General features: G+C 34.8%; 2 protein-coding genes across 2 annotated transcripts; both read right to left on the reverse strand.

Annotated features, from left to right (window-relative positions):
- Positions 1 to 2,823: 2,823 nt before the first annotated feature.
- On the reverse strand, positions 2,824 to 6,821 carry LOC138333419 (uncharacterized). The gene is made up of 4 exons (XM_069281778.1): positions 6,583 to 6,821; positions 5,805 to 5,934; positions 4,097 to 4,287; positions 2,824 to 3,727 (listed from the first exon to the last, which is right to left on the reverse strand). Exons 1-4 carry the CDS (start codon positions 6,638 to 6,640, stop codon positions 3,621 to 3,623), a joined length of 486 nt encoding a protein of 161 aa, XP_069137879.1. The 5' UTR covers positions 6,641 to 6,821; the 3' UTR covers positions 2,824 to 3,620.
- A 108-nt stretch (positions 6,822 to 6,929) lies between these two features.
- Positions 6,930 to 11,205, reverse strand: LOC138333418 (uncharacterized). The gene is made up of 4 exons (XM_069281777.1): positions 10,922 to 11,205; positions 10,267 to 10,378; positions 8,855 to 9,042; positions 6,930 to 8,394 (listed from the first exon to the last, which is right to left on the reverse strand). The coding sequence occupies exons 1-4, from the start codon at positions 10,974 to 10,976 to the stop codon at positions 8,216 to 8,218; spliced, it is 534 nt and encodes a 177-aa protein (XP_069137878.1). The 5' UTR covers positions 10,977 to 11,205; the 3' UTR covers positions 6,930 to 8,215.
- Between the last annotated feature and the right edge of the window lie 1,042 nt (positions 11,206 to 12,247).

Raw genomic sequence — 12,247 nt, forward strand, 5'->3', positions numbered from 1 at the left:
AAGCGAGGAGTTACGTATCACGACGTAAGAACCTTACCTATCTTATTGCTGAAAACGTAGTTTGTCGTGCAGTTCTATAGTTAGTCATGTTTGTACTTCCTGATATGGAACTCTATATAAAATCGAGGGTTCTGACTTGGTCATCATATTCTTACAGCAGCAGTTACCACAGCAACCCACAGCTAGAAAACAAAAGTATGTACATTGTGTTATGTAACATAACCGTATTCTTACCGTTGTTAAGGCTAACAAACTTTGGCCAATGTCATCACTTGTCTCAAGATAATAATAAGATAGGCAATGCATGGAGTAAATTGTTTTCAGTTAAAACTTGATTCAATATTTTTTTTCAGAAAAATATTTTTTATTTCGATCCTAGGTAAATGGAAATTCTAAATAAACAATTTAAGCAAGTTTGATGAAATGTGTTGATACATTGTAGAATGCAGCTGTACGTATTCTTTTTACTTATTTCGATTACTGTTTCTCGTCTTTCCTTACTCTAATTTTATTGTGATACGTTTGATTTGCTCTATTCATCCCCGTATATTTGATACATGATCTGATATCTATCACACTTAACTGATGTAATATCTGTGCATTTTAATATATTTGCATTTGTTCTTGGTTTTTTTTAGTAAAAATGGGTGGATTAGGCCTGGCAATTATTGTGTCAGTGTGTGTTGGTGCAACTATCGCCTCAATCCTACCTCCCAACTACTCTCCTCCAGGCGACGATGGGGGCATGAACCCTATGGGGCCAGGAGGTCAAAGAGTTATGGTACCTATGGGGCCAGGGGGCCAAGGTGCTATGGTACCTATGGGACCTGGAAGCGAAGGGGCTATGTTACCTATCAGACCTGGAAGCGAAGGAAGTATGCTTCCCATGGGGCAAGGAGGTCCATGGGCTATGGTACCTATGGAACCTGATGGGACAATGTACCAAATGGGAAAAGGAAACAAAGGAGCTATGATCCCCATGGGACCTGGACCGATTGCCCAAGGATACCCAGGATCTATGGATGATGACCAGATGCCAGTAATGAATGGTCTTATAGGAGCAGGAGGTCCACGCCCACTAATGAATGTACTAGCAGCAGGTCTCCCAGGAATGATAATCAACGGCCAAGCTGCTGTGAGTTACCCAGGACTGGTCAGGACAAATCATGTCGGCATCAAATACCCTGGACACACCAGAAATGGCTTCATGGCAACTGTTGTATCTTCCAAAAGTGGCCAGCTCACAGTTCAGCCAGCCGTGAATACCTTTGCTAGACCAGGACAATCAGGGACCACTATCGTTAAAACAGGACAGTTGGGAGCCACTTTGGTCAGACAAGGACAGCCTAGAACCACCCTTGTCAGGACAGGACTACCCAGGGTGGTGGGGCATCAGGGTCCAGTACTGCACCCCACACTCAGACGGAAAGTTGTCTACCCATTTACACCCATACGTGGTAAGTGTTTTAATCATTATGTATGGACCGATATTGATATCGATAAACATTTGGGTTATTATCTTATGTAGAACTCTTTATGTCATTATAGGTTTATAATTGGTTGGTTAATATTTGATAATATTTCCACAAATTAAGATTAATGAAGAAAATGAAGTGTTCCTTTTCTATTTTCCGATTGTATACTGTAGCTAACACTTTCATCAAATGAATATATAAAAGCCAGCTACTCCATCCATTGTTTATCGTTCTGCATTGTTTTTCCTATCCATTTATACTTTCTCATTCTACAATAATAAGTTCATGAGATATGATTATATAATATTTTCATCGAACGCAGGTTATACTGTTGCACCATCATAGAGAGTGATTGTTTGTGATTTTGAATTATTTTTCAAATCCTGGAGAAACATAATAATGTATTTGTTTTTTTTCCACAGGTTTTTGAAAACCGTTACAGGCACCATCAGGATATAGCGAGACGGACGATGACAAAGAAAAGCAATATATAGTGCTAGTCTTTATGCGTTTTTTTTTTAACAAATCCACATACCCCAATCACCAATTTATTTACAATATCGTGTCATGGACATTTGCGATCTCATTTGTTTTGTGAATTGTATCGTTTATATTTTTAAACTAATTTGATTATATTATATAATTAAATATTTTTATATATATTTATACAAAGCTAACAACTTGACTCTTGTGGTTTTTTCTGATTCGAGTTGATAAACAGCGTATCTAATAATAACAAAATATCCAAGGACATATTTGAAGCATTTTACATAATATTACGATATTAAGCAAGTGTTTAATGTTTACGACATTTGACACTGGCGATGACAGGTATTGGACGCCGTGACAAATCTAACTACTATCTGAATCTGTGTTAACTTCATTTCAATATCTGGTAATACAATCTACATACCATATCGACCAGTAAATACATCTTCATTAATTTCATTTGTTCAACGTTAATAGGTTATGCCATATGTCAATTAGTAACATGATTTAAATATAGTCTTTTAATTCATTTACAACCTGATTTAATATGACATACTTTATCGTTTGTTTGTTTGATTTATTAACGTCCTATTAACAGCTATGGTCATGTAAGGACGGCCTCCCATGTATGCGGTGTGTTGCGTGTATGTTGTGCGAGGTGAGTGTACTGGGAGACTGCGGTATGTTCGTGTTGTGTCTTCTTGTATAGTGGAACTGTTGCCCTTTTTATAGTGCTATATCACTGAAGCATGCCGCCGAAGACACCAAGCAACACACCCCACCCGGTCACATTATACTGACAACGGGCAAACCAATCGTCCCACTCCCTGTATGCTGATTTAATATGACATACTTTATCGTATAAAACAAAAGGATTGACAACTTTTATAAAAGTCCAATACATTACTATAATATAACATAATTATTGAAATCGACATATTTGTAATGTACACAACAAATATCAAATTCTAATCAAAACACATACAAATGTTTATATACATAACTACGCGTTTTTTATCGTTTACATATGCTGCTCAGCCAAAGGCGACTAAATTTGGGACTTTGCTTCTTTATCAACACACTGAGAAGATAGGCGACTAAATTTGCATCCTATACCAATGAGCACTATATATGTATAAATTTCGCCACACATTTGACGTCACACGTGGCACGCTTTCCAGTCATCGCTCATATTTTAGCATTCTGCCGGACAGTATGGATACATTTTTGTAGATCCGGCTTCGGCTGCCACTGCCGAAGGATAAATTGCGCTCCATTGTGCTGTATAGTTTAATATTTGTCTACTTTGTCCCGCATTACTGTTCGTATCCTATTATGTAATCGTGTTCGTTTTGTTTGTTTCGATAAAGGGGCAGATCGCCTGGAATATTGGACAATTTTGATTTGTCCACACGGTTAGAATTACTTCCTTGTCCCATATATACATAACAAAGGATACAGCGAAAGTAAGAAAACAAGAAGAAAAATAATACAGGCATAACCAGACAGATAGATGTAAATTTCATATGACGAGTCGTTCATCATAGTTTGGGTATTTAAACAAAATAGTTGAAATAATAATACTGTTCGAGTAAAATGGAAAGACTATTGTTTCCTTGTTTTGAAATAATGAGTATCGTCCAGGATATTAAGATATTAAGGAGGTATATAAACGAAGGGAGGTGGAATATCATTGGGTTCTGATGTGGTTGGTTGAACCGTAAAGAAATTATTGAGTGGTTGTTGTCTGATCGCAGGAGGGCCTGAAAAGAAAATGGAAAAAATGGAAAAAATCTGCTCCAAATAGAAAGAGGGAGAGCTTTAAACAAGGTAGGAAACAAAAAAGTGTTATATATAGTATTCGATATAGAAACAAGGCAAGGCAATTATGAACAATAATCATAATTTTTGGAAAATGCAGAAGATGAAACGTCGAATTATATTTTGATTAAAGTATATCGGTTGTTCATTAAACGTGAAAAGGAATCTAAATAAATTTTTTTGTTTGTATTTGTTAAACTGGAGGTACATGTTATTGTAGGTAAACAATGAACAGGTTATTGTTGTATCTGTAAAAATAAAGCACAAGTTTGATAACTAAAAAGATTACAACAACACTTAATTCAACTAACCGCTGTAATACGGTTGTGGTTGATTACCGACTGCGCCGACTCCAGCAGAAGTGACCGGATATGGATTTATAACAGCTCCTTTCTGAGACGTTTTGTTACACTGTTTGACCAGACACACGATCACCACCACTACTATGACAAAGACTACGAGTCCTAATACACAGCCAATGATGACGCCAATGATATCCTCCCTGGAACAAGAAAATTACATAATTAAGTAACAGGTTGTTTAGATATATACATAAAGCAACGGCGAAGACAGCATGACTAACGGCAATTTGTGAAAATGGCAAATAAATGGTGCTCGGGACAGAGTCAGTTAGTAACCAATATTTTGGCCAAATAAATTTGTTTTATTTTTAATTTCTAAATGACAATGTCATGTAGTATTCATTAATAAATCAAGGAGGGGTCCTAATAGTTATACCGTGTGTCAAACCTTTTGCTATATGTGTGTAAACAAAAAGCATATGTGCAGTTATTGGTATTTTATCACGCAAGCTAAATAGAGATACGAGTTTTATGGACCCTGCAATGTGATTGTTATTGTACACAGACCGACTGATAGCTCTTTAAGAGTATACCTAGCTTATTGCTTTTATTATGATACGGAGTCATTTAAAAATACTGTTTTTTGTTACGTATTATTAATTGTCGATTGTGATTTATTTATAGACTGAAATATGTTGTCATTTAGTCGCTGAATCTTATCTGAAGTTATTGCGCAATAGTTTAAGTAATAATGCCTTACACGCATGTTATTAAAAAACATGCGCACTGCAGAGCCGTGTCAATATCCCACCAAATAATCATCAAGCCATTGTAATCAAGTTCAAGTCCGTTTCAGACTAATTTATTCTACGTACCAAACTCGCCAGTGTTAAGATCCTTTTCCGTCAAAACGAGTTACACAAATTATTATGCTTCACATAGAAATGTCACGTTTTTGACATATGCAAAAAGAACGACTTCGACGCATACTGTACGCTTTCCAACAACAGTTTTGACGTCAGGCGGCGATCACAACATAAATTGCAGCGTGACGTCATTCGATGACGCTGACAAATGACAACGTTGCACTGAGAAATAAGAAGTTCGGTCAAAGTTCACCATGAAAGCCAGACAGAATGCCTATTTATACCACGTGTGGTATAAACAAATCGTTAATCACCAGCTACGTCGTTTATCTGATAGCCTGAGAGTTGAATATCAGCGCCTATTGTGGTAGAAATGGAATTTATTCCACACTCGTAAGTTATTTTTAAAAGTTACAAAAGACACTCGCTTGAGCTTGTGTGGAGTAAATTCCATATCCAAAAACCACTTGTTGTTTAACCTCTATGTATAAACATAATGCACGCACTTGTCATCATTAAGTTTTAAACAATAATGTAATTTAGAAACACTGAACACAAAACTAAAACTAGTTTTGACAAAAAATGTTCGATCGCTGTATTTTTGGGAATATAGGTAGATTTGTGAAAATGCACTTAAATTCCTTAATTTGATATTATACATGTATGTTAACAACAAAATCGTACACGTAATCATTTTGTGTATAAATGTACATAACCGTACTCGTCATCATTCAGTGCATACATTTACATATCCGCAGTCATCCCTATTACGTTCATACACAACCGTATTCGTCATAATCACGTGTATATATTAACCATACTCATCAACACAAAGTTTATAATAACCTTACACGTCGTCTTCACAGCATTCCCTGTTCCTCTGGTCACCGCAACAAACTTCATCCTCGCCACAATAAATGATGACAGTCTGCGTAAATCCGAAGTTATCGTTCGTTTCATAGCAGATAGTCGCTTTGGTCACTGTGACAAAAAAGTGACATGTCACACAATTTCGACATTTCTATATCAACAGCAACATAACCTAAATGAATAGTTGAATTATTACTTAAACAGAACAAGTAATGGATATACAAAATCACACTGGTCACATATAAGGAATTTCCAATGACAAAAAGAAAATCGATAAATATTTATAAATATCTTAATTGAACAACATGCAAAACCTGATAAACGTATAGGTTACTTTTCTAATTCTTCAGCTGTAAACATGTTGGTAAATAATTGTAATAGAAAGAGTTAATCCCTATACTACAATATCAGATATAAGATTTACACAAACAATTACCGATTGAAATAAAAAATATTGTTATGGTTATGGAATACTAATATATAATTTAAAACATGTACAATTATCGATTGTTGTTGAAATAACAATTATTAATAATGTTATGGAATATTAAATATATAATTAACCTAAGCAATTATCGATTGTTCGTTGAAATAACAATTATTAATAATGTTATGGAATATTAAATATATAATTAACCTAAGCAATTATCGATTGTCGTTGAAATAACAAATATTGCTATTGTTATGGAATATTAAATACATAATTAACAGAAACAATTATTGATTGCTCTTATACTAATTAGAAATAATTGGTTGTACCTTGGATATACAGTATTCCTACCAACACATGTATAAGTGCTGTACATGGTACCTCCATGACGGTGTTCTGTTGGAACCACTACTGGTATGGTGTACCCAGTCAGTATGGTAGATATCATTGTAGATATAACTGTTGATAAGGAATACAAGGTTATACTGGGTATGTGCGGACTGATCAGAGTTCTAGATATCTAATGATCTGTCCGTTATGCCTGTATTCCCTATTGTTCATTCAATCATAATCATTCAATGCAACAGACATGACTTAAGTAATGATATAGCTATTATTATTTTTTATTTCATAACGCTTCTTTGTTATTCAATCATTATGAACTACATTTATCATTCTTAGCAAGGAAATTCAATCTTTAAAGTATCGAGGGCTGGGTACGGTATATTTTGCCTTTTTGTGTGTATCTCTTTATTCTCAGTATATGTAGATTAAAGGGTTACCAAAATATGTCCCTTTGATAATCATTATAATGTCAGGTGTTGAAATGAATTGTAAAGATTGAAAAATGCAGATTGAGAAACTATAAAAACGGAAAAAATTTTAAGATCGAGATCAAGATCTCGACGGGAAATATTGCGTTTTACTTCAGGAATATCCATATAAGTCGTTTCACATTCTTCGTTTCTGTTTTTATGTCTTTAACGCGCAAATCTTACTCCTTTGAAACGCTTTGTCTTAACTAATATATTTTCATGCATTTCTGCAGAGGATATTTAATTAATTCCCTTGTTTAATTTATTTAGGGTCCAAAATAATGTGTTATTCAATATTGATGTTGAGTTTGATCATATCTAAGTTGTGTTTTTTTTAATGTGAAAAGCAATGCATTGGTACAGGTCAAATTTGTTGTGGGCAACAGCGAAAGAAAAACTAAAGGAAAAAGTATACCGTCTTTTTTAAAAGTTCTGTTACCTTATTGAATTGTCCGACAGATTTGCTGTTTTCAGACGGCACAAGAGTAAAGACTAAACAATTGAATGTTTATCTTTAACACATTGAAGAAAATCAAATGAAACAAAACGATGAGTTATGGATTTTATTTCTTAATTCAGTATTAATGTTGCAATACCGTTAACAGAATTGTGTGGTAATGTATAAAAACCGAGATAGAATTAATATGTAATAACAGTATCTGATGATCACATTATCACAGTACGCTTGGGACACTGCAAAATAAATATGGCCCACAATGATAAGGCAACCTTTAAATGAATTTTCAAAATACATATGTACATAGGACGGAATGCGTTGCCTCGGGTAATAATAAATAGATGCTTAAAGTATCAGTTATAAATATGAAGTTTCCTGAAATTCATCAATACATCAATACACACATAATATATCATTTTAATAACAATAACAAGTAAAATCTATGGAGACATGACATACTGACGTGACGTCTAGTTTGGAAACATTTAAAAATATGTATTCATTCTATAAACCTCATTCGCTCAAATTTCTATTTATGCCAACACTTAAATGCTAACATCAAACAAGCCTAAATTCTTTTTGGAGCATTATACATAAAACATATACATACAAAATACAGAAATAAAAGGTACGAACGTGATTATTCTCGTAACGCAATAGTCTATGATTGTATGATTGTTTTCTAATCCATCAGTGTCGCCGAGCATGATACGGAGGTATATAGATGAAGGGAGGGGGCACATCGTCTGGCCCTGAGGTGATAGGGGGTACGGTATGTTTCTGGTTATTAAGGGTTGACGGTACCCCCAGTGTGTGTGTTGGAGGTATAGTGTAGTTATGGATGAGCGGCGGTAGTCGAGTCCCAGGACCTAAACACATAGAATACAATGGGGAATGTTAAATCAAGAAATGAACCCAAGATAGAAAACATGGTATGTGGGATGTACCCAAACATTGTAAGTTTTACGATGTACACACTGTTGGTTACCATTAAATCGGAAAAGTGCAAAATAGAAGACATATCACTGCTTAAAAATATCAGAATATGTGAAGAAAACTTTTCACAAATCATTTGGAAATGAACGTTATGGAGGAAGCTAGAAAAAAAATCAGTGTATTTGATAAAGGCCAATTATTCGTTAAGTTTGCAATCATCATATTAATTTGTCCGTGCTTTTTACAGTGTATTTCATCAAAATTTTTGAGTTTCAATATGTTTATGAAGAAAAAAACCCACTAAAAGATAAAACAAAATCTGGCAACTATTATTTAGATAGGAATAGAAAATAAACTATTAGATATTTTACAGCATTACCTTATTGAACTTACCAGCTTTATGGGGTTGTGGTTGAGTGCTGACTGCGCCGTCTCCACCGGAAGTCCCCGGATATGGTTTTATAACAGCACCTTTCTGTGAGCGTTTATTGCAATGTTTAACCAGGCACACAATCGTCACGATTATTATGATAAGGATGATTACTCCTACTACACTGCCTACAACGATTCCAATAATGGCGCTGGAATAAAACGATAACATTCATGAGTAACGTTTATTTATAATATGATGTAACGATAATCACTACATATATAGTAATCATAGTTAACACTTGTTAATGATATTCTGTATTTGCATATTAGAGAGTTAGCTCCCTTTGCGGGTAGGTATAGATTGTTACGTCATTATTTTGTGAGCACAATTCACGTCGTTCTCTCCGAAAAGTATGACATTATGCTCACAAACACATGACGTCACAATCAATACCTACCCGCAAGGACAGATAACAATGCAATTTGCAGATACGGAAAATTAATGATTACACTAATCGTTAACGCCCCTTTTATAGTATGGCTAAAGTCTAAGCAATTACAGCGCACAGACATAAGTTATGTCAATTTGTGCAAATGGAAATAAAAGCATTTTATGCTAATCAGCAGTTGCCACTAGTTTACGACATTGAAATTTAAAAAAAAACACACACACACACACACACACACACACACACACACACACACACACACACACACACACACACACAAAAACCCCCCAAAAAAATCCACAAACACAAGAAGTTCCTTTACAGACAACATAAATCTTTATAATTACATGAGAGATTTCATAACTCTGTATATACGACAAAATCACAGTAGCACTTACCTTACAAACACAGTAATATGGTTGTAATTATGGCGTTTAAATTCCTAACATATAAATTAAAGAGAGCATTACGCTTGATTAAACGCATATATGCCTTTTGTGATTTAAATACAGAACTGTATAATATTTTATTGAGTCTCTGATTAATAAACTAGTTCGTACAGATAACATTAAATACACTTGCAAATTTTAGTTAATAAGAGCTGGTTATACCATACTACTTCACAAACATGTTATGTATTCGCTAAAAAGCTTTTTACTGTTTTTACTGGTGATACGAAGAATGATCTCGCATCAATAAACGCCCTTAAACAGCATATTTGTGTGCTTTTAATTTCTAAAATTGTTTAGGATTAGGACAATTATATCTAGAGGTAATTAGTTAAATGCAGAATTATGTGTTATTTCTGGGTAGGTATCGATAGTGACGTGATGATTTTGTGTGTCGCCATTTTCCAGAGACGCTTCTCAAACAAAACTGGAATTCGCAATCAATACCTACTAGGAAGGGTAGATAAATTTTGAATATGTAAATGCATGATATTTGGATATGAATATTTGAGATAATTGTACCCATCATGCTCACAGCAGTTCCTGGTGGCCACCGTACCACAACAAACATCTCCATCCAAAAAACTGAAACGCGTAGGTAAGTGATGTCACGTCGTCGTATTTATAGCAGGTGGTCGCTTTGGATACTGTTAAATACAAATATATCGATATAAATTATTCCATATGAACAGTAGCACGACATGTTTTCACTTAATAAAATATTACATATTGAATATACCCACCTCAAACAGAACTAAGTGGTTGCTTTGGTCACTGTAGCAGCCATTCTGACCAATTTTTTTTATCATGACTCGATTTTATTAATGAAGCAAATGCCATATGAATACACCATGTCACGTAACAAGAAAGATCAAAGGGAACCTTTATAGTCAAGTAGGTAGTCTTACTTACATAGTCTTACGGGAAAATGCACAAGTTAAACCCATCCAAATTCAATATATGTACTACCGGTGTTAGAACAAAGTATCGATTGCATCCTTGTAATAATCGGGATTAAACGTTGACCACTGGTGTCGAATTTTTATTAAATATTAGAAGTGTCATTTAGACTAGACTTACTCTTCTGAATCGTTTGGTCTGTCTTCCTGTGTATCTACAAGATATGGTTATTATTTTTTGTGTCTAATTGTGGACATGTGGTTATTGTTACGCATGTACATGTAACTTACCATGAATATACACCAACCCGACCAACACCACACCTGCTACACCGGGTACCTCCATAGCCGTGTCGTGTTGATACCACTATCAGTGTTGTGATGATATGGTATACATCTGGTGGTTGTCATTGTGGTGTATCGTCAACTGTCGGTATTTTAAATCTGGTATAGATCTGTTGATCAGTGATAGTATTGGTATAACGCAAGTGCCTGCAAACTTAATTAATTACAATGTGAAATGGAGCGTGATGAAGGTATTCATGTACTGATATTCACGATCTCTGAAGGAATGTATATATTGCATTGACTTTTCGAACGCTTTCATGCGAATCAACGAACGTCACGACTGTAAATCGATTACTGATTGATATTATAATGGACATTACATATTATTCATATGGGATACCTTCATCATTTAGCTATCTTAGCGAGAGATCTCCATCATTATCGTTCATTAATAAGGCAGATGTATAATTGGCTTTTTTCTGTATCTCTTTTTTGTATTTAGTAACAACTCTTATCTATTTTATTATATTTAATAAAGACCAATTAATCATTTTCATCATGGTTTTGTGATGTATTGGCTTCAAACAGAGACTTAAACTACACAGGGATTCTAGAACTAGCGTGACAATCGAAACTCGTATCCTGACGTGCCCATTGGCGGGTATTAAATTCCAACTGGACCTGATTTTAACCTAGATTTGTACGATTTGAATAATAAATGACGTTTAGGACGCTTGAATATATATATATATATATATATATGATAAATTTAAAGAAAAATCCTTACGGACGAAATCTATAAGAAATAAAAACAATAACAACTGACTAGTGAGCACTTTCGCCCCATTCAAGGGAGCTCTTCAGTCGTTATTGTTTTTATTATATATATATGTGTGTGTGTGTATGTGAGGGTGAGGGTGTGTGTGTATGTGTGTGTGTGTGTGTGTGTGTGTGTGTGTGTGTGTGTCTATAGTGTACTTGCACTGCTTAATCAGCCTCTTACAAATATATTACTATATCTGCATGCTGTCATTGTCTATTCGAGTAAAAATTGTAGGCATTGCTTTCTCTTACCTTAGACAAGGATATCAAGGTGTATCGCTGTGAGATTTTTCTATCTCACTCTAGGGTAAAGACAAGCTACGCGAGATCTTGCTCAACAATTAAATGACCACTCGTAGCAATATTATTAAAACGTTATTCCCGCGTACATAAGTGATACGTTTATTGGGGACACAGAGTAGTGCACGGGGTAAGAGAAAAAGAATCATTCATCCTCTTAGGGGTGAGACCAGAGATTTCAACCCTCGGGATAAGATTTTTAAGCTG

Source organism: Argopecten irradians, chromosome 10 (assembly GCF_041381155.1).
Source record: "Argopecten irradians isolate NY chromosome 10, Ai_NY, whole genome shotgun sequence".
Classification (NCBI taxonomy): Eukaryota; Metazoa; Mollusca; class Bivalvia; order Pectinida; family Pectinidae; genus Argopecten; species Argopecten irradians.

Bases quoted from the DNA above. Each gene is read 5' to 3' on its own strand.
- LOC138333419 (XM_069281778.1), bottom strand. From the start codon at position 6,640: ATGGAGGTACCATGTACAGCACTTATACATGTGTTGGTAGGAATACTG. The intron at 5,935-6,582 runs GTACAACCAATT...TTTTTGTCACAG, and splicing joins AGGAATACTGTATATCCAAG to TGACCAAAGCGACTATCTGC. The intron at 4,288-5,804 runs GTAAGGTTATTA...TTCTTGTTCCAG, and splicing joins GAATGCTGTGAAGACGACGT to GGAGGATATCATTGGCGTCA.
- LOC138333418 (XM_069281777.1), bottom strand. From the start codon at position 10,976: ATGGAGGTACCCGGTGTAGCAGGTGTGGTGTTGGTCGGGTTGGTGTAT. The intron at 10,379-10,921 runs GTAAGTTACATG...TGTATTTAACAG, and splicing joins CGGGTTGGTGTATATTCATG to TATCCAAAGCGACCACCTGC. The intron at 8,395-8,854 runs GTAAGTTCAATA...CTATGTGTTTAG, and splicing joins ACCACAACCCCATAAAGCTG to GTCCTGGGACTCGACTACCG.